This window comes from Diadema setosum, chromosome 2, assembly GCF_964275005.1.
Source record: "Diadema setosum chromosome 2, eeDiaSeto1, whole genome shotgun sequence".
Taxonomy (NCBI): domain Eukaryota; kingdom Metazoa; phylum Echinodermata; class Echinoidea; order Diadematoida; family Diadematidae; genus Diadema; species Diadema setosum.
Window position 1 is genome coordinate 43,684,886 of NC_092686.1, and position 22,658 is coordinate 43,707,543.

The 22,658-nt window shown below is 37.9% G+C and overlaps 1 protein-coding gene across 1 annotated transcript in view; it reads left to right on the forward strand.

The window, feature by feature from the left end:
* Positions 1-13,316, forward strand: part of LOC140245389 (uncharacterized) — a 50,623-nt gene extending 37,307 nt beyond the window's left edge. The window contains exons 34-42 of the mRNA XM_072324969.1: positions 1,177-1,307; positions 1,912-2,059; positions 3,006-3,278; positions 5,298-5,680; positions 6,965-7,193; positions 8,175-8,296; positions 9,661-9,844; positions 12,481-12,594; positions 13,141-13,316. Of these exons, the coding sequence (XP_072181070.1) occupies positions 1,177-1,307; positions 1,912-2,059; positions 3,006-3,278; positions 5,298-5,680; positions 6,965-7,193; positions 8,175-8,296; positions 9,661-9,844; positions 12,481-12,594; positions 13,141-13,316 (1,760 nt within the window). The remainder of the gene's footprint in view (positions 1-1,176; positions 1,308-1,911; positions 2,060-3,005; positions 3,279-5,297; positions 5,681-6,964; positions 7,194-8,174; positions 8,297-9,660; positions 9,845-12,480; positions 12,595-13,140) is intronic.
* The last annotated feature ends 9,342 nt before the right edge of the window (positions 13,317-22,658 follow it).

A 22,658-nucleotide genomic window follows, 5' to 3' on the forward strand; every position in this document is an offset into this window, starting at 1 on the left:
CTAGCGCGAAAATAAAAGTGGGCGAGTATTTTTGCTTGCCATATGTTCCAACAGTTGCTCTCTTGATCGTGCGGAATTAAGAACATGTGAAACTCTTCTTACTCCAACGAGCGTGAAATATCCACTTTTACAGGAGTCGATATTACAGTGTTTCAGAGGAAGGGATATGTACGCATTGATTTTCAGATCATGAATTGTTTTGTGGTGAAAGATAACTGGTTCCATCTCATGAGGTTTCTTTTGAGCCATTGCTTGATTAAGACTTTGGATGCCTGTGAAAGAGAAAACAAAGGAATTAAAATTATTGCATGAAGCATACTGTGTGTCCTAAGATGCTTCATTATTTTACCAAACTCTGTCTTTCAAAAAAAAAGCAAAGAAAACTCTGTCTAATGAACTTTTCAAGTGAAAAACGTCATTGGCACATTACTTTTGTACATGGTTTTGTGTTTCTTTGAAGTGAAAACATAGTTCTGGTAAGGGTTTGAGAACCCGTCTTGCACCATTTCATATTGGCTTGCAATATATGGAAAGAGTCTACTAACCTGGCTGATGCAATTTGCCTGGATGATGAGTTGTTTTGGAGCATTTTGAGATCAAATTGTAGAATGATAAAAGTTAGTACACTTACTTTTATTCCAGAAGGACAACTAGACCCTATTTCAGACAATTTACATGCAGTTCGTAATCATCATATTTTATACATAGGCACACTTTCATTTTGTATGTGTCCCAAAGAGGTTTTTTGATGGGGGCGTTTTATCAACTCGGCCCTTAACTGTGACCAGCCAGAACGTTAAGCGCTCCCATAGTACAACACTGTACAATCCAGAGGGACAATTCGGCCCCGCATCAAGGCAAGTCCGAGTTAGCCTGACCCCGATGGGGTTATTTCTGAGATTGCGACTCTGGCGAACTTGTTGGTTAACATTTTGCATTTCGTTGTTACCCAACGAATATCTTGTTAGTGCAGCCTTATTCCACACATTTCTTAGGCATACGTGTTCATTTTGGAGAGAAGTTTTACAGTTCTGCAGGCACACGAGAACTATGTTTTAACTTTCAAAATCAGTGAGTGTTACTAAATGTAATTTCAACCATGATGCATGTATGCTCATCTTCCTGTGGTATTTGCCTTTATTGTTCTAATCACTCACCCCCCTCACTTCTGTGTAGCTCCAATGCTGGCCTTCACCATCAGGCCACCACCCTCTTCAAGTGTGTGGGTAGGAGACCCAGTGGAGTTGCCCTGTGTGGCCGAGGGTTTCCCACAGCACTCTGTTGTCTGGAGGTTCCAGGGTAACGAGGTAACACCCTCATTGTTTGACTTCAACACATTTTTAACCCATTGCTTATTGGAAACAGCTGTGCTATGCATTAAATCTATTGACAGTCACTATAAATAGGGAGTAAGAAAATTAATCCAAACATTGGTTGTTAACTGTAAGCAACATGCAGGTGTAACAAGTAATGTAGTGTAAAGTTCATTATGAGAGTGTGCATTACAGTCCTTATCAAATGTTGTTCTACTTTCATTTTTGTCACCAAGGGTCATATGGTTGCATTGTACACATCAGGAAAATATAAAGATGTTCTTTTTTTTATATATTTTTTTAAAACATTAGATTATGGACTTTTCCTGTAAGAACTGTAGTTTCCTGAATCAAAGGCAGTTCTTCATGTACCTTTAAGCTTAGGTGCAGAAACATGCCCAATTGTAGGGCTGATAGACATCACTTGGTAGAAAATGTCCTGAAATATATAAAGCAGTATTTAATGGTGTTTCAGAGGAGGGAAGAGAGTGAGCTAGATGTGATAGTGTATGCATGACCACAAGTTTTCACTCTTGAAATAAAGAAAGAAAAAAAAAACATGTCTTTGTGTATTCCAATCCCGTTACCATGGCAACAGATTGCATATGGCGCAAACATCTACATGGCAGAGAATAAATCCATTATCATACCGGAGGTGGACAAAGCTCAGCAGGGCCTGTACCAGTGCATCATCTTCAATGGCCTCCATAACGTCAAGATGGCCGACAGTGAGCTCTTGGTCAGAGGTAACTGGGGTGTATAGAGGGGGGCAAGCTGACGTTTGAGCATGTTAATTAAAATGCTTACTCAGTTTTTTTTTTTTTTGTCTTCTTTTTTTTTTTTTTCATTTGAGCCTGTACCTGAAGTTAAACAATGTAAGTGTAAACACGTGGTCACTGTCAAACACCACTGATATAAAAGAACAAGCTCAAAAACAGAGGGTAATATGATTTTAATGTATATGACATAATTTATGAATATATATATATAATATATAAGTATAAATGTATATAAATATACATATAAACCTCATTTGATGACTGCTTGATCCTTAGTAAATAGTTTTTGCTGCCTAGCAGTCAGCTAGTGATTTTTCAAGGTGCGCTGGAGCGTATCTTGCCTGTTTATCTGTAGTTGTGGGTTGTTGTTCATTATGTATTGCATTTGTCTATCTATTTTGGCACATTGTGAAATGATACTTTATATAATTCTGTTTTCTGTGACCGGCAGCAGCATCTTCATTTCAATGCCCTCATCTAGCGTACACATCTAAACCGGTTAAGGTTGGACTGATTTTGCTACAACACACGTTTTTCTTAGACACTTGCCCGCGTATACTCTAAACTTGTCCTCAGTGGGTTAAAATCAAGTGGGATGCGGTATATAAAACAAATATTGACTGCTTTCATAGCATATACTCTAAACTTGTCCTCAATGGGTTAAAAGCAAGTGGGATGTGGTATATAAAACAAATATTGACTGCTTTCTCTCAGGTCAGTAGTTAAAACTATTACCCTCGGTGATTTCTTGGGGCAAATACGTTTAGTTCTAATCCTGTCTCTTAAAACAGTCAATTTTTGTATGATATACTGTAAAACATAAAGAAGAGGGCCCTATGGTCATTTTTTTACGATTCTTTTTTTTTAATACATGCAGTCACTATTTCACATTATTCTCATTTCCTGTGTCCAGAGCCACTGGACGTGAGCACCACAGTGACCGGAGTGCTTGCCACCCCAGGCTCCAACATCTCCCTGCCCTGCCAAATCATCCATGACATGCCCCTCGTGAGTTCCTACTGGACTCTGAACGACGAGATAATTTACTACAATAATCTGGACCAGACATCAACAGACTTTAGCATCCTGATTCCCTCCGTCACCAGGGAGGATGGGGGGAATTACACGTGTGTGGCCGAGACTGCATTGAGTTTCAAGAATGTCTCGATGCAGCTGCTCGTTCAGAGTAAGTTGGCTTCTTTTCTATGCCCCAGGGCGAAAATCCGATTGAGCAGTTATCTTCTCCATCTGTCAATCAAAATCACTCAAGTACACAAATACTCACAAAAATATTTCACACTGCCACAGTGTAATTTCAAAGTTGCCACCCACTAATACCATGTTAGTTGTTTTTTTTTTTTCGTAGCAATTATTTTTTAAACAAAAAACAAAAGTATCTTTTAAAGTTTTAAAAAAGCATCTAGAATTATTATAAAAATAATAATAAAAGAGTTTAAGTGGAAATCATCACAGTCTTGAAATATGTGCAGGATAAAACTTGTCATTACTAAACTTACATACTTGACACATCACAAGGTTTGGACCATTTGACTGGAAATGAACACTAACCAAACAAATTTCATAGTAATTGAGATGAAAGTGTAATATGTCTTTTACCATTTTGTTTTTTCTGGTGAGGTTTTGCTCTAATAAGATTTAAATTTTCTGGGTACCCCTCAGATACTATCAGTTGCGCATATGTTTTGGAGATGGAGTGCATTTAACCCTATTCTAACTGGGGGGGGGTCAAATTGACCCCCCCCTCGACGTTTCGCGCCACGATTTCGCAACGCGCAAAGCTTTTACCGCGTCGTTTCACGACTTTTTTCATTGAAGTCTCCCGCATATTTTGGGACCAAATTTGCGACGTCCGGGTACACCGTTTTGAAGTTACGTAATGTTTTGCATATGCATGTCAACCAAAAAACAGCTCAAATTCATGATATCGTGTGCAAATCCAATGCAAATTGTGTGTTTTGGTTAAATTGATATAAATTAGATTATTTCAACTTTTAACCATTGAAATTAATCGATTCTAGTGTAGATAAGCCTGAAAGAGTGCCTGCAACAAGTTTTGGCAAAAAAAACAAAAGAAAACAAAAGGTTGAAAAAACAATAAAATACATAAGAAATTAACAAAACAATAAAAAACAAAAGAAATTAATTTCAATTGAGCTATTTTTTTATACAAAAATTGTTTGATGTGTCTTGAGGAATTCTGACACAAACATTTAGCAATCCTCCAGTCTTTTTAATGGAGTTATAGGTAAAAATATGATTTCATGCACAAATTTGCATAATTAATTTATTAAAAATAGAAAGGCAATATTTTTCTATTGTATGACGATGTAATCTTGTAGTTGACATCCAGCTCTATCTTCAGGCAAAATTTCACGGCGATCGCGCGATCGGCGGCCGAGATCTGAAGGGGGGGTCAAATTGACCCCCCCTCAGTAAAAACTTGGTCTCAAATAGCCCAGTTAGAATAGGGTTAAAACAAGTGACCCTTTTTATCTCAAAGAGGAATTTGTAGTATTGACACATCATTTTTAGCTCTACCAACTTGTATGATTAACCTGTATTGAATGAGATACTATTTAACCTGCATATTTTGCAAGTATAACATTTTGCATTTGCTACATCGTACATCTAAGACACCATCACAAGTGTTTGAATTTTCAGTGAAGAAACAAGTGAGAAATAGATAGTATTCCTTTCAGGAGAATACTTTGAGATTTTTTCCCTCTTGGAGGCAATTGATATACAAGAAATTATTTTGAAAGTTGTCTATATTTTGGCAAAAATGCTCCCAAATTCATGAAGGTAAAAGCTCTGCAAAATATACTGTGTAGATTTATAGTATGTGGTGTGTGAAAAGAATGAGCAAATATAGGCATCAGCACAATCAAGGTGTATCAAACATCAGTCAGTTTTTCTACACCAAATTTCTGGAATAGGTTTAGATTATCTGTCTGTTGTTTTTATTCTAGAGTCCAATTTGTAACTTTCCACACGAGTAATGCACATGCATTCTTGTCTGTATTTATGTGCGTCTGCAAAACGAAACAAAACAAAAACAAAAAAGAGCAACAACATATTACTATGTGACCCAACTATAAATATTTCTATAATCAATACGTATGTGCCAATACATGTGATGTCATAATTACATGCTGGGACCATCCTTTGTCTTATTTCACTCCAGCCCTACCTGATTCACCCTCTGGGGTAACCACCTACCCTGTGGAGCCCCCTACCAAGAGGGGCGTGTCCTTTGACGCCCCCTTTGATGGCAACTCTCCAATCACAGCCTACCTGCTGGAGTACAGCAGCCCAGAGGCTGAAGTGCCCTGGAAAGTGGCCAAGAACATCACAGCCGGAGACGGGCGTCGCCTGGATACCGAGATCACGGTGCCCCCATTCTATGGCTTTTACGTGAGAGTGCGTGCCGTGAATGAGTTCGGCCTGTCAGAGCCCAGTGAGACTGCAGGGCCATTCCACCTCCCCTCCACGCCTCCGCTGAAGAATCCTGCAGTGATCAGGGCTAATGTGTCAGATGATGGACGGCAAATCAATATAAGTTGGGAGGTAATTTGTAACAAAAACAGTTCACTTTATCTGGTTGAATGCATACCATTTATCTAGTCATACATGCACTACACGCGTAGTTACATATGACCTGCCACCATCTAACCTGATAAAGTTAGAGACATTCTGAAGCCAGGTAATAGTTCAAACTTTATTTGTGATTTGGCAGAAAAACAAGACGTTTGCTATATGATGCTTATAAATCAAGAAGTATATATCCAGACTATTTTCTGTCTGACTTTCATAAACCAAGGATGGCTTGGAATTCTGTAACATTTCAATTTTTGTGAAGCATGTGACTACCAACTGTGTTTTCATTGATTGATACCTTGCACTCCCATTATAATGAACACGTTTATAACAAAATTTTGGTTACAATGAAGTAAAAATTCAGGCCGCAAAATTATCCGCTCTTTGTTCTTTATTGTTTATTTGTTCGGTTATAACAAAATCTTGATATAACGAAAGAAAATTGCCAGTCCCGAGTACTTAATGGGAGTCCACTGTAGCATGCATATGGCTATTAACCCGTTGAGGACAGACTGATTTTGCTACAACTCGCATTTCCCATAGACACCTGCCCGAGTATACTCCGGACTCGTCCTCAACTGGTTAATTTGTATGCTTATGACTGCATCCAAAATTTCAAAGTTGACTTTATAATAACTAAACTCATCTGGTGGCCAGCTTTTTCATTGTGTCTGTAATAAGTTTTGCGAAATTTTAAGCGAAATTAAAATAAGAATCCATTTATAATAAAGTAAGAAAGTATGGATTTCACTTGTATATTGAAATGTTGGTATGATGGGTCACATTTAAAAAGGAGAATGGCCAAGAATATGAGAGAACAAGTAATGTTGTTCATGAAACTTTTATCAGCCCAAGAGTAGTCCTAACTGTGTTTAGGCTGTACTACATGAATGTGTGTTTGAATTATGGCATAGATGCCACAGACTGCAGTGCTCAGTATGTTTTCAGTTAACCCGTTCCATTCGGAATTCTGAAATGCCCATAGACTTAATGCGCAGGCCACCAGGTTCCCGTACAGAATGGGTTAAAAGAGCATTATCTCTTGGATAGAGAGCCAAATGCATGATGAATTATTACCTGTATGTGTGAATTGGTCTACACCACTGATTTAAATACCAAAATTATCAAACTTTTTGTCACTGTCCAAATTGTGGTATTGCATAATGATAGCAAATGTAGATTTGTAAACAAATTCTTCTCGTGTTTGGAATGGCTGACCATGACTTAACACTTTCTGCAACTACTTATAACCAGCCGCTAAAAAAGTCAGAACTGAATGGACCAGGGTTCTACTACATTGTGGAGTGGAGCGGCGCCAACCAACTGACCACAGAGATGCAGACCCTCGTTGACTACCGGCAGACGGCGACGACGCTGGAGGCAGACCCGGAGCTGATGCCGTACGACATCCGAATTCAGGCAGGCAATGAGCTGGGGCTGGCTCCCATGCCAGAGACACTCACAGTTGGTATTGAGAGGAAGGGTGAGTGCAATGCCATTTACTCTAAAAAGTAATGTCTGTTGACAGTTAATGAGATGATTTATGAGGAGCTGTTGTGGCTCATGAATCAAGACCACAGGCTATCAATGTTGACATCTTGGTCGTGAGTCCGATGGAAGAAGCAGTTATTCAATTCATATTTTTTTTTTGTAATTATGATTATGATTATTATCATTATCAATATCATGATTATGATGATGATGATGATGATTGCCATTATCATTGTTATTATTATTATTATTATCATTATTATTATTATTATTATTATTATTATTATTATTGTTATTATTATTATTAATATTATTATTATTATTATTATTATTATTATTATTATTATTATTATTATTATTATTATTATTATTATTATTATTATTATTATTATTATTATTATTATTATTATTATTAGTATTAGTATTAGTATTATTATTTTATTTATTTTTTTATTTTTTTGTTATTATTATCATCATCAACATCATCATCAACATCATCTTCATTATTATTACTGTCATTGTTTCTGGCGATGTTTTTTTATGATGTTATCATCATGCTAATTATGATGCTTAGCATTTATTCACCTATTGAAAGACGTAAATATTGGATGTTGTAAAGGAAATTTGACATGGTACAACAGATCAGATATAAACAAGATACAAAGGAATAATTGTAGCAGAGAAAAGTATGAAAATATATGGGCCAGGACTCCCAAGAGTGAAATGCATCACTACATCACTGCCCTGAATTATCTGAGTTCCTATATGTTTTTCACTTTTCTTTCCATTGCATTTAAAAAAATCCTCATTGTCTTGTCATTTTAATAGAGGGAATCTATAATGTGCTGACCCTATAGGTTCTTGCTAATAAGCATATTATTTACTTCTTTTTTGACTTCATGAAATACATTCAAACTCAGACACAAAACTCATTTACAAATGACCTGAGTACCTGCTTTCTCTTTAATTTCAGGCTGGGCAATACCCAATGCTCCAGTTTTAAGAGGTGTAGATATTATTTCTTCGATGTCAATCAATGTGACATGGTATCCGGTACCACCCAGGCCGTCATACGGAAACATCTATGGGTACACTGTGAGTCAAAAATTTGTCTTTGTATTCACTTCATAAAAGCAAAGAAATAAAAAAGCTAGAGAGAATAATATATATATAAATATTGATGTGATGGATTAGTGAATCCACAAGAGAGGTTTGTGCTGAAGACTGCTTTGCATAATTATACAGTCATATGGCAGCTGGATTATATGAATGATCAACTTACTGTAGAAGTCATTTTGTTGCATAGCACCAACAAAAACAGAGTAAATGGAATGATGTATAAATTGGATTAAAAATGATAAAGTGTGGATGCTGTAGTGCATTCATTTGTCGATTGATTCGTCTGGATTTGATTCGTCTGGATTATATTCTCTTTGATCTGTATATCTTTGCAATTTCTTGTATATCTTTTATACATTTTCCACCTATTGTCACATGTATCGCCACATATCTTTGTATACAGTATGTATGTCTTTCTCTTTATCTACCCTAATCTCTCCCAGTATGTATGTCTTTCTCTTTATCTACCCTAATCTCTCCCAGTATGTATGTCTTTCTCTTTATCTACCCTAATCTCTCCCAGTATGTATGTCTTTCTCTTTATCTACCCTTATCTCTCCCAGTATGTATGTCTTTCTCTTTATCTACCCTTATCTCTCCCCTCTCTCTCTCCTCTCTCTCTCCCCCCATGTCTCCCTATTATGTTCTCTCACTTTCTTATACAGTCAAACCTGTCTATAGCGGCCATCCAAGGGAAACGAAAAAAATGGCTGTTGTAGACAGGTGACCGCTATAGACAGGTTATCCAACTTTGTGTGCATAGCCTACAGGTAGGCTTTCATGTATCATCATTGTATACATCTATAAGTATTTACCTGTACATGTACATAGTACATGTATGTGTGTACATATGCACACGTGTGTTTCATGCATTAAACAATGCAGATGTATGAAATATTGTTGCACAGTATGTGTACAATTCTAAAGAAAGCTGAACACTAGTGCAGTATTATGACTGAACGAGTGATGAATGCAGCGGTGGTGATCACTGAACATTGCCCAGGAATGACTGGCACGGCTACAAAGCAGAAAAACACGCTGAATTATCGGCTCGGCTACGGTTCCATCAGGTCTTTGGCCGCTATAGACAGGTTAAAATATACCATGGAAAATTTGTGGCCGCTGGCCGCGTTAGACAGGTGGCTGCTATACACAGGGTCTTTAACAGGGCTTTTCTCTCAGGGGGATTTTTCAGTGGCCCCTATAGACAGGTGGCCGCTATAGACAGGTGACCGCCAAGGCAGGTTTGACTGTATATTACTGTCTCACTCTTCTCTCAGACTCTCACTCATATATATTTCACTCATATATTTCACTGTGTTTGACTCTTCGCTGGCTAGGTGATAGTGCAGCCAATAGATGGCTCCCAGTTGATGAGACCTCTTGACTGTCTCTCAACGGTCACCCACTGTGAGATCGACGGAGTGCACGGTGGCAGCCTGTACAGGGTGACCGTCAGGGCCAGTGGGGACGGGGGCCAGGGGTACAGCTCTTTACCCATCGATGTTCTGATACCAGCAGACTGTGAGTTCTCAGACAGAAGGGGGGTGGGGGGGGGGATGAGGAGGGGTGGTGAGGAGGACACTTGATTGTAATGTGAACATGGCCAATGGGCAAATTGGAATTCCATAATCTGTGCAAGAAACTGTATACGCCATGTATTTTGTGGGGGTTTTATTTTCACAGATTTTACAAGATGGGTCCTATTTGTGAATTCAACATGCAGGGCCCCGTTACATAAAAGTTACAATTGTGGTAACTTTGCCATCCGATGGTAACTACAATGGTAACAATACTCATCAGCCAATTAAAATCAAGAATTCCATGGAAGTTACCATTGGATGGCAAAGTTACAATAATAGTAACTTTTATGCTACGGACCCCTGAAATATTAACTCTGATCCCAACATAAATGCAAAAACACATGTAAATTATCTGTTGAGTGAGTAGTGCATTCCATGACCGTGAATTTAACCAATTGCAAAAATTGTGTGGAAGTCTTAATTCGAAAAAATTTAGACTCCCTAAATATATGCTGTATACAGTAGCTCCTAAGATATAATGTTAATTTGTGCATGTGAGTGCAATGTTAAGTTTGCTGTACAAACTGCATGTCTACTGAATTTAGGTAGACAAATTTACCTCTGTACATTTCATTATGCTGGTCAGTAGAATGAACCTATACATGTAACAGTGCACTCCCTCCATTCTCTTGGGGAATGTTCTCACTAAGCAGCCAGTTTTGGGAACACTGTTCTCAAGTTCATACATTTGGGTAGTAGAAGTAGTGTATTTGAGAAATGTACTGTTCAAAAAGATAGTGATGTATGAGGGTTTGAATTCCTAACCTTTTGATTGGATGTGAACATGCAGTGAACCCTTACAGCTTCACCATTGTGCTTTTACAAGGCAATCTAATGTCTTTTAACCCATTGAAGACAAGTCACAAGTACTCAGGCAAGTGTCTATGGGAAATGCATCTTTTAGAAAAATCAGCCAGTCCTCAAGGGGTGAACCTTTTCTAGGATTTATTAATTGGTCTTCGGACCAGCCATGAAATGCTGATGATTGTCTAGCTAAGTTCTTAGGGAAAATTAATTCATCACAACAGCATTGGTCATGGAAGCAAATGTTAAGCTGTTAACTGGTGAGCATGGCAAAATTTGTCATGATTACTTATCAGGTTGGCAATGCAGAATGATATCGTAGAATGTGATTGTCTATATCATACCATCAGCGCGACTATAAAGCAAAGAATTCTGTAGAAGAATTCCGATTGGATGAAAGTTGCTGAACAGAGAGACTTGGAGCGATAGAGAAAAAAGATTACAAACAGAGAACCAGAAGATACTGTTGTCATATTACCACTGAGATGGAAATACCATTGATTATTAAAAGAAGATGTAGATTATTCAAATTTTTTTAATGAAATTCTTCCGTCGAGATGTTTTCATTGCAACTGATTGACAAATTGCCCTACATCGACGTAAATAAGCACTGAATTGATCAGTGTTTTAGTAGTGGCCATGATAAAAAATCATGGGCGTACATACTCGAGCAGGATTCGAACCTACGACCTCCTGATCACCGGACAGGCGTCATCTCCACTAGACCAGCGAGCTTTCGCCCGACAGCAAGTGTTGCTGTTGGTTCTAATCCTTATAGCATGCAGCGGGTACTGCTTTGTTATTCAAATTTTTTTATGAAATTCTTCCGTCGAGATGTTTTCATTGCAACTGATTGACAAATTGCCCTACATCGACGTAAATAAGCCCACTGAATTGATCAGTGTTTTAGTAGTAGCCATGATAAAAAATCATGGGCGTACATACTCGAGCAGGATTCGAACCTACGACCTCCTGATCACCGGACAGGCGTCATCTCCACTAGACCACCGAGCTTTCGCCCGACAGCAAGTGTTGCTGTTGGTTCTAATCCTTATAGCATGCAGCGGGTACTGCTTTGTTATTCAAATTTTTTTATGAAATTCTTCCGTCGAGATGTTTTCATTGCAACTGATTGACAAATTGCCCTACATCGACGTAAATAAGCGCTGAATTGATCAGTGTTTTAGTAGTAGCCATGATAAAAAATCATGGGCGTACATACTAGAGCAGGATTCGAACCTACGACCTCCTGATCACCGGACAGGCGTCATCTCCACTAGACCAGCGAGCTTTCGCCCGACAGCAAGTGTTGCTGTTGGTTCTAATCCTTATAGCATGCAGCGGGTACTGCTTTGTTATTCAAATTTTTTTATGAAATTCTTCCGTCGAGATGTTTTCATTGCAACTGATTGACAAATTGCCCTACATCGACGTAAATAAGCACTGAATTGATCAGTGTTTTAGTAGTAGCCATGATAAAAAATTTGAATAACAAAGCAGTACCCGCTGCATGCTATAAGGATTAGAACCAACAGCAACACTTGCTGTCGGGCGAAAGCTCGGTGGTCTAGTGGAGATGACGCCTGTCCGGTGATCAGGAGGTCGTAGGTTCGAATCCTGCTCGAGTATGTACGCCCATGATTTTTTATCATGGCTACTACTAAAACACTGATCAATTCAGTGCTTATTTACGTCGATGTAGGGCAATTTGTCAATCAGTTGCAAAGATGTAGATTATTCTGTTGTCATACTTTTTGTGATGTTTGTTGATAGTGCCCTCTATGGTGACCAAGATGAAGGTAAGGGCCTGGTCTCGAACGATGCTCGTCAAATGGAACCAGCCTGACAGTGGGGATGTGGAGGGATATGTCGTCATGTACAAAGAAAGTGAGTGTACCTTTGCTTGTAGTTTGATGGTGTTGTGCAGGTATAGCAAATGAACCAAGAGAACTGATCATCTTTCCAGTCAATTTCACAGTGATTGTGCATCTGAAGCATCCTGTACGAACAGGGGAGCTAAAGTTTGATTTGAAATTCTGAGAAAGATGGCTACTCACTAAAGAGGACACACTTACTAAATGTAACGAGTGGAGGAGATTGTAAAAATACTGTATTGAAGGCTCCATAATATGGTGACACTGATTTCCTGTATGTAAAGTTCCTCTGGTTTTGTAAAGTAGATGAATCCTCTGAGGATTCAGAAGCTATTACACTGAGAAACTGGTCTAATCAGTGAAATGCACACACTTTCAACTCTTTTACAGACCTTTGAGAATTGCAGTGTTCCAATGCAAAGTTCAGACACATTCTGGTGCCTACTTGCATAATGTCATGTTTCAAAAAGCCACCACTTGTGGGCATTTTTTTTTTTCAGTGCATTTATATGAAGTGCATGTTTTACACATATCTGGCTCTGAAATTCTGAATCCACAGGTAACACAGACGGGCCCGCTACGGAGGAGTTGGTTGCTGTCTCATCGGAGTTGAGCTTAAAAATTGGTGGCCTCACGCCCGGTACAAGATATGATGTCTCAGTAGCTGCTTACAATGAGGCAGGGAGGGGCGAATCACAATCTGTCTCTCTCACTACTCGGTTGCTAAGTGAGTGAAATATTCTTTTTGGGTGGTAACCTTTGGTGTCCATCAGAACACTATCAGAATTCATCATATGTGTTTCTACATGACTCCATATGCAGTTTCAAGAGTATGCTGAACAAAGCAAAACATATTTTGATATTTTCTCATTAACTCTATAATTTCTCTTACTCTGGTCTTTCACCATATTTCTAAATTTAAATCACACTAATACTAATTCAAATTACACTTTCTGACGAGGCTATCAATGACTGATTTCATGTCACTTTACCTATTCATGATAATGTTCAGTGTGGTCAAATTATTACCACTTAAACTTCTTGCATCGTTAACCTCGAATAATTCAGAACTCTTTGACGTCATATCCATTTTACTCATCATCTTGATAAAGTTTTCCAATCCAGTAAACAAATACTAATTTTCATAAAGGATCATCTTCCATAATCAAGTCTAACTGGTCAGATGATATTTACATAGTCATATTTTTACTTTTTATGCTGACAAAAATTATTCAGATTGCATCCCCATGTGACATTCATAACATTAACTTCATGTAATCTTCATCTTATTCTTTGTTCAGAGACAAAGCGATCTCGTGTATGAGAAGACGCCTCCCGAAAGGTTTGACCCAGGAAGTTTTCTTTTTTTGTAATAACTCAAGAGGGTGAGAGCAGAGACAACTCCTGAAATATCAAGCCGATGGTGGAGAGAGCCTTGATGTGCTCAGTGACTGTTTCAGACATGCCCCTTGCAATTAGGAGCAGTCTCTTCTTCAGTGACGCTGCTTATTCAGCAAATGCCTTGTCTTATAAACAAGGACTTTGATCTTGCTTAAGAGGTTTTCCTTGACAATTGATTTGCATCCACATCAAGAGTAAAAAGGGACTCTTCTTTGAATGTCGTAAGATGAATGAAAATCCTGATTTGAAAAAACAAGTAAAAACCAAATAATCTTTGATATTTCTGATGTGATACTTTTTCACCTGCATGAAAGACACACTTAAAACTTTGTTCATTGGTGGATAAATTCACCAAAAGGGAAGAGGGAGAGAAGTAAGTACTGATTTGCATTGATGTCAACCATTATATGAAATGGGAATATTAACATTGTTTTGTGTATGGAAACAAAACCAAAAATCTTTGGTCTTTCATAATAGCTTGATATCAGCACATTAGAGGGCAGAGGTTCTCAATTTGTTCAACATCATTTCATGCTTATTTTCACTCATTGCCCTTTATAGCACATTCAATATACAACGACATATTTACAATTATTACCGAATTATTACTGAATCATCTGTTAACATATTTGTAACGTTACATAATCCTCAAAACTGCCTTCTAAACAGTGAGCATCAGAGGGGACAAAAATTCTTACTTTCACAGAGTGGTTGAAAAAAAAAATGAGGAAAATATTGTACATTGCATACGTAGCAAATTACTTTGCTGCATCCATCGTGCACATTTCAATCACAGACTAAATCTGCTTCAAATTGCATCATCCCTCACTTTGGAATATTGGTCATACTACTGATGTGTTTAACCCAGCAAGGTCAACTGCATGCTGTAAATGTACTATTTATCTGATTTTTTACATTTGCTGTATTTACTTTTCTGCTTTAGACATGATGCTTGAGAAACGATTACAGATATTTGTGTCAGTATGCATTTGACAATGCCTGTTCTACGTATGCAGTATGTATGGAAGGTTATTTTTATTTTTGAAGCACAAAAAAAGTGTCAACCTGTACAGAGTTTTTAGTGGTAATGGCTCCTTCTTATCTGATGAAACAAATCTATGGAAGGCATTTTGTAGAAAATGGTCTGATTAATCCACATTTCCAGTGATCATTGAGTGTCTTGGTTGCATATGTAATCTATAGGATCCAATGTTTAAAACTGATTCTTGGTTTTAAGAATAGTAATATGTGACCTGCTACAACAAAAGGATCCTAGAGTCACTGACGGCTGAGCCGAGGAAATCGAGTTTGAAGTCACATCATCAAAATTGGTCAAAACAATCAGATTTCTGTGTTTGGCATTATTTTGTATTCTAATGTTTTGTCTGTCATCTGCCGAAATTTCGAAGCTAAATGATCAAACCAAAGGCAAGAAATTAGCATTTTGGGGGGCCATGATTTTCCGACTTTCAACGTAACAGAAACGTGTCCGAAGATTTGGATTTAGCTCCGCAACTAGACTCCGCCCCTAGCAACGAGGAAGTAATCTTATTGGTCAGTGCGTGGCATCCTGATTACTGATTGGTCATGCGTAGACCGCTGGCGCTAAGCTTGAATGAACATCGTGGAGGTCGCTAGGAGCATAGTACCTTCTATTGTCAAGCGGTGAAAACTATCTCGCCTCCCCTTGATCATGTTAGCATCGGAAGGAAAACTTTCAAGGCGTTTTTCTCGAAACTCTGATTTCCTCAACCACTTGACAGGCGCTAATAAAATCATTGATATCTCCGCAACCAAGTACTTTTATGAGTTGTGTTATATATGAAATTAAAGTAGAAGAGTAGGGGAATAATGTCATGTCATTTTCAGAAAATTGTCCTCCCCCGACTTTCGGATTCTTTTGTTGTAGCGGGTCACATATGCATTGGCCTTGTTGTGTGATGTGTTTTGGTTTGACTAATTAGATGTGTAATAGACAAAAACATCTGACACAATCCCATTGCCTTCTGAGGGATAACTTCGCATATCAAGGTGTGTCCCTTGAAGACCCTGTAGCATGGGGATACCATGGAGTGGGAAGGCTGACCCAGCTCTGATATATTCAAGAATCCCTGTAAAGAATTGCGTACAGCTTTATTACTGATCTCTACGTGAGTACATACACAGCTGAAGAGTCTTTTCTAGATTCGACAGTTACCGATGAGTGTAGGTTTCGATGCACTAAATCGCTGATGGGCAACTCTATTGTAGCAGGCGTGCTCTGTTCGTAATTTTCACACAAGATCAATTCCATTGGACTACCCATGTTATCCCGTGCTTTGGGTCTTCAAGAACCATGAGCAGTGGCAGCTAACTGCTGAAATGTTCAGAAAGTATATGTTCCTTCTTCCCTCCATGGGAGAAAAAAAAAATGTGCCAGACTGCTTGTAGGTGTATATGATATATGGTTAATTTGGAAAAAATCATGGTTTTTGAAATAATAACTCTGCAGCTCTTGTTTCTTGAAGTGTCATATAGAAAGAGTGCACCTTTGAGCACGATGTATATATCAAGCTGCCATGAAATATCCATGAGTGGTATATTTTCTTCTTGGTATTGGAGTTGGAGTGTGGTTTTAATTGTACAAAATAAGTTAGTTGAAAATACGCATAGATTTAGAAACAATGTTTTTAGCAAAAGTATCAATTAGTGAGCTTTTATGCAAAAACAAATTATCATATGTGACCGGCGACAACGGTTTCAGGCAAAAGTCGGGAATTTTGAAAATTTATTTTTTCACTGACTCACATTGCCCATTACCTAAGCTTTGCATTAATATAAAACACTTGTATTCTCCGGCACCATAAGTGGGCATAGAAAGAGAAATAAAATGCACTTTTTAAGTTATTAGCCTGACAAAATTGCGAGAAAACAGGTTTTGAAGATTCACCTCTTTCTCAAAGACAATGTCCGAGCGGCGATGCGAGGGGAGAATCACCCATCCGTACAATGGTGCCAATCGATGTTAAGCTCCACCTTTAGCAACCGTATCGCGTTCTGATTGGCTCACTGAGAGAGTCAAATTTCCCGGGCACCTTCCTCGGAGCTCAGCGTATGGAGCCGAAAAACAGTGCGTTTCGCTGGGGTGTGTTTACAGTACGTCTTTCAAGATGGCGAATACGATAATTGCACGTATGGTGTACATGAACATGTGTATGGTGCACGCATTACGCAATGGCATCCACACGCCATGACCGTGTGCATGTAACTGGAGCGGTGTCAAATCCACACATTTACAAATCACGTTTTCATAGTGGTTGACTTGTCTAAAGTTGTCTTTGTGCTCGCAAGGGTAACGCTTCCTGTTTGTTTTGCTTTTACAAGACATTCATATGTTGCTTTGTTGATGGTATTACTGAAATTAAAACAAGCAAACAAACAAACACAACTCATTAGTTTGATGCGATCTTGACGTGTAGTATGAATATAATTAGTCAAATGTGACTGCTCCTTTCCTCTCATCTACCTTCCATTGAGTCAGTCTGCTGTCATAATTTTTACTACATGTGCAAGTAGACAAACCTGAGAATAACTAGTTTTCTTTTCACACGATTATGTCATGCTACATGATTTTTGTTTCACTTCCGTTGTCGAACATTAAAGTAGAATAGTTTGGATAGAAAGCCAAACGAAGAGCACGCACTACAGAGCGAGCGTAAAACCACTACTATAAGTATAGCAAGAACAATGGAGCATGTAATCGTGCACGCGTGGACAAAGCATTCCCCAAACGCTGCAACTGGTGTCTCCGTAAGCCGAATTATGTAAATGTATGCGACGCACCAGCCAATCGCATGCACAACCCTGTGCCGTAGCAACGCTGGGGATATTGGCGCGGCGTTCGATAGAAGCTCAAAACTGAAGAGTGCGATCCAACATAGGGTGCTTAAAATTCCATTTTCGATAGGAAAACCTTAGTCTTAATGCTCTGAAATTTAGTGTAGATGTAGAAAACATATCAAAGATTCGATTTCTGCAAAAACCCTAAATCGACAAAAATAATGGTCAAAATCTTTGTACCCCGTCAGGAGGGAATTTGCTCTTGCGACTTTTGCCTGAAACCGTTGTCGCGGGTCACATATCGTACATACTGTGAAGGTGCGTTGTATTTTTTTTTTTTTAATTACATGCTTGTAAAAAGCTTCTTTTGATTTTTGGTAGTTTTATGTGTATATGATCTTTATTTAATAAAAACTGTGTGACTGCTGATGAGACTAATGATGGTCAGTTTTTTTATTATTAAGCCGTTTCACTGAAAACCAGATTAAAATCAACTGGAGGATATGCATGCTATGTATGTACCACAGAAACGTAATTCCTGTGAAAGATTGAGTGATGTTTTATATGACAAAGGGCATTGACCACTTTACATGTTGCAAACTGTAGTGAATTACAGCCATTTAGCTGACATAAGCTCACAGCACAAGTATGCATAGCATAAATACATAACGAAGTATATCATGGTCATTGAACAGAGACGCCAAGACAAAAAGAAGAATTTATCTCAAAGAGATAATAAGATCTATGTGTCTGAGCAGGTATTGGTTTCATAAATGCGGTGAGACTTCTGAAGGTATAGTACAGTATATGACTATCATGAGTTACTAAAAAAGTATCAGCAAGTCAGCTGACATGGTACCCTATCGGCACCTAGAAATTAACAGCACCACTATACAGTTGTAATTTTGATTATGTAGGTGTTTATCTTCCCTTTGTTTTGTATATCTAAGGAAACATCTGTATGTGACACTGTTCAAAATCCTATCTGTAACATTGTTTTACCCATCTTCTATTCAGGCATAGGAAGAAATACTATGTCAGTTTGGTATGTAGTAATCTACAAAGGATTGTGTATCCTAGTCAGGTGCCTTTGATCGCTGTGAGATGCAGCCTATTGGAAAATGTGTAAGCTGATGTAACGATATTCAAACACCCATACCTTTATTTACCTATTGTCTGATTTCATGTAGACTCCAAAGATCTTCTCCTTTCACATGATTGCTCTCATTCAAACAATTCTTCTTTGTACATGTAGTACTTCTTGTAATCGTGGCATACTTTAAACATACCACTACCTGGTAATAAATGCAACATATCTCAAATAGCAATGCTCATGTGCGTTTATATCATCTCTTTATTACATAATTTTTTATGTAGTATTTCATACATGAGATAATTATTGGTGCTTTACATTGTCATGTACATACAATAACTTTGTATTTCTGTTCAAAATCGTTCAAGTAAGAAAACAATAAAGTGTTTATATTTTGAACTGAATCTACATTTGTTTGAGCAAATATTATTTGTTACAGGAGACTCTAAGAATTCACAAGACTTCATTTGTTTATAAATACGACCTAGGTAAGGTGAGCGTCATGAAATTAGGATGGAAAGCAACTGCATAGAATAAAAAAACAAACAAACAGTGATCCATTTCATTTTACAACTTATCAAAACATCTTTAGCAGTTATTGAGGCAATCACTGAAATAATGATAGGTTGCTTCTTTCGGACTGTCATGGTAATAACAGGGATGACAATGCAAAACATTTGCATATCTCTCTGTGATATGGGCCCCTCATCTTCCACCATTGTGCAATTTGATGTAATTTGATGTTTAGTATACAATCCTTCTTCCGAGAGTTGAATTCTATTCAAATCAGAAGATGCACTCATGTTACAACCCACCAGGTATCTACTGTTCCTGGTTTGTGCAAGTTTGTAAATACAGGTTATCTCGGTATCAACTTCTTCCACTGTGAACTGATGTCATTAGATGCACATGCGAACTTTCACATGCCCTTTTGATGGAATACTCTCAAAAGCTTTTACAGACACCTTGCCTTTATTTTGTAGGTTTGTTATCAAGCATATCTACTTCATCTTCAAAACTTTGGAATCCATAGCCCTATTTAGTGAAGAGACAATGGCTTTAAGTCATAATGCCTGCAGCCATCACGCCAACAGTCCATACTACTCACAGCTGATATCAAGTTGATACTGGATTTCTACCGTGGTGACTGCCATTACAAGATTGTAATTGTATGACACGCTTAACATAAACAAGTGGCTAAGGTATACTGTATGAAATACAGTTTATTTGCCTCTACTTCTGAGTAATGTTTGGCCCCATTTCACACTTGTTAAAGAGCAACTTGTCCTCAGAGACCTAAACTGAAAATGCCCTGAGTGGACACATTATTGTGATGCACACCTCATGTTAAAAACAGAAAATTGTGACATTGCACAAACTTCCCAAGTTTAATGTCCACTGATTTCTCATGACCTTTGGTTTCTCTGTTGCAGATTCCATCCCTTCTGTCTACAGAAATGGTGCTATTATTACACAAAAATTCACAAAGACACAGAGAATAACCACAAAGATCAATATTACAAACCTGGAGGGGGATAACACTTTTGATTAAAAAACAACACCAAACAAACATTTGACCACCAAATCTATGCCCCAACCCTTCCTGATCAGTAACATTGACTGCCAGTATGCATTCAAACATTCTCTATCTCAGTATTAAAGTAACAGTATAAGGATGCTAATGTTGTTTGACAACAGTTTGGAGATTAGTTCTACTCTGAAACTGCTGTATTTCAAAACTTGGCTGCTTATGGCATCATATAATAATTATACTTGGCAAATCAGAATCTTAGCGGGAATCATCATAATAGAATATATGTATAAATTGTTGAGGCAAATAAAGGTCAGATGCAAAATTGTGACAATAGCCATACAGCTGCAGCCATTCTTGATTGATATTCTATAGTCTACGAGATAACAAGTGTACCACATCCCTTGTTTAATTGTTTGATCAAGACGTTTGTGAATTCAAAATGTTATCAGAGCATAAAAATACAGTCCTGAATATTACACGAACCTGTACATTGCACTTGCTCGTCAAACAAGCCTTCATCACAGTCACTAGTCGGTTTACCATTTCCTTGTCTGGTCTGATTCTGGCAGCACACATCAATAAACACCTGTAGATTATCATGTTTAACTAAGCAGGCAGACATTCATAAATAAAATTCACATACATGTTGTACATGTTGCGACACACTCCTCATCTAGGAGTAATGGGCATTGTTCTCTGACTGCCATCTTACAAGAGAAATGATGGTATATACTGGGCCTATTTTCTGTTTTACTTGCATGCATGCTTACAACTTGCCTCTAATATCCAGTATATTTTATGTAGCTACGGGTATCTACATAATATGCATATGACAACGCTAGTACAACGAACTGATAATCTGGGATCAGCAGTGCAATATAAATGAAGATCCTGGCACAATGATGTATGCATTTTTCATCAACATTTGATTGGTATTGTCACACTTTTCACTGAGGCATGTTCGAGGTAGAAATATAGGATATACAACGAAAAGCATTATGCCCATTGACCACGAATCTACATAATTCTTGTCCTTTGCGACTGATTTAAGCATGATAGGGACTATCATAATTATTTGTTCTATTGCATGTTCCTCTTGAGGCGTTTTCTTTTTTCCATAAATGCCTGCTAAGAACATTTGCACGCTGCAACTGGAACACCAGGTACTGTTTCAATTCCTGCGTGTTTACCAGAAGTTTGCATCTCAATTCACTGACGATATACAAACAAGAACACAGTATGAACAAAGATATGATTTGAAAAGGAAAAAAAAAAATCTGTAGAGCATAATGTACTAGCTGAGGAAACATACATTTACATGAATGAAAAAAAATACCAGGTACACATCCAACCGGTACAATTCCAAAGCTATGTAGTCAAAAAGGGTCCAACACTGGGCAAGTGGAACCAAATATAATCTATTACACCCACTGTGATTGTGTGCCTCCCTGAGATGATTTCATCAGACTGGTAATTAATCACTGATAAGTCAGGCCAAACCAGATATAACCTCTGTCAGGACTGGAACCCGTATGCAAAGTGTGCACACACTTCTCAAATATTTGAACATTCAACAGAAGTGCTCACAAAATGTAGCGATACTTATTACTTTACTGCAGTCAAAAACCATAACAGCATGTTAATCAATCTTACACAATGTCAGTTGCAGTGATGATCATTGTATGGGCGTATTTGAGGAAAAAGAAAGAAAGAAAGAATTTAATCTACTTTATTCTTCAAGTTTATAACTGTAAAACTCCAATATGGTGAGAAGGGTGGATGTTCTACTAAGTAAATAACATACACATTACGTTGTACAAAGAATTGTAAAATCACAAAGCCATGTTTACATCGTAACAGGGCTGCATGATTATACATAACTTTAGAAGACGTCCAAGATTAAAATGAGGGAATAAAATGTCGAACACTGACAGGAAGTCAAGAAAGGAGAGTGACCACTACCATTCTCTTCAAAAGAAACCATCATCAAATGAAGCAGTTCCTGTGGAGAAGGACTACAAATAGAAAACGTAAGTATGATCCGCTGAGTTGCACTTTAAGAACACACTCGTAAACAAAGCTAGCTCAAAGCAAAGTCATACAAGTACACATGGAGGGAATCATCCTTCTAAAGAATGGATTGCACACTGGAAGTAAGATTTATTGACTACCTTCTGCAACTTTTTAGACAGAATGAAAGTCTTGTTAGAAATATTCATGGTTAGTATCT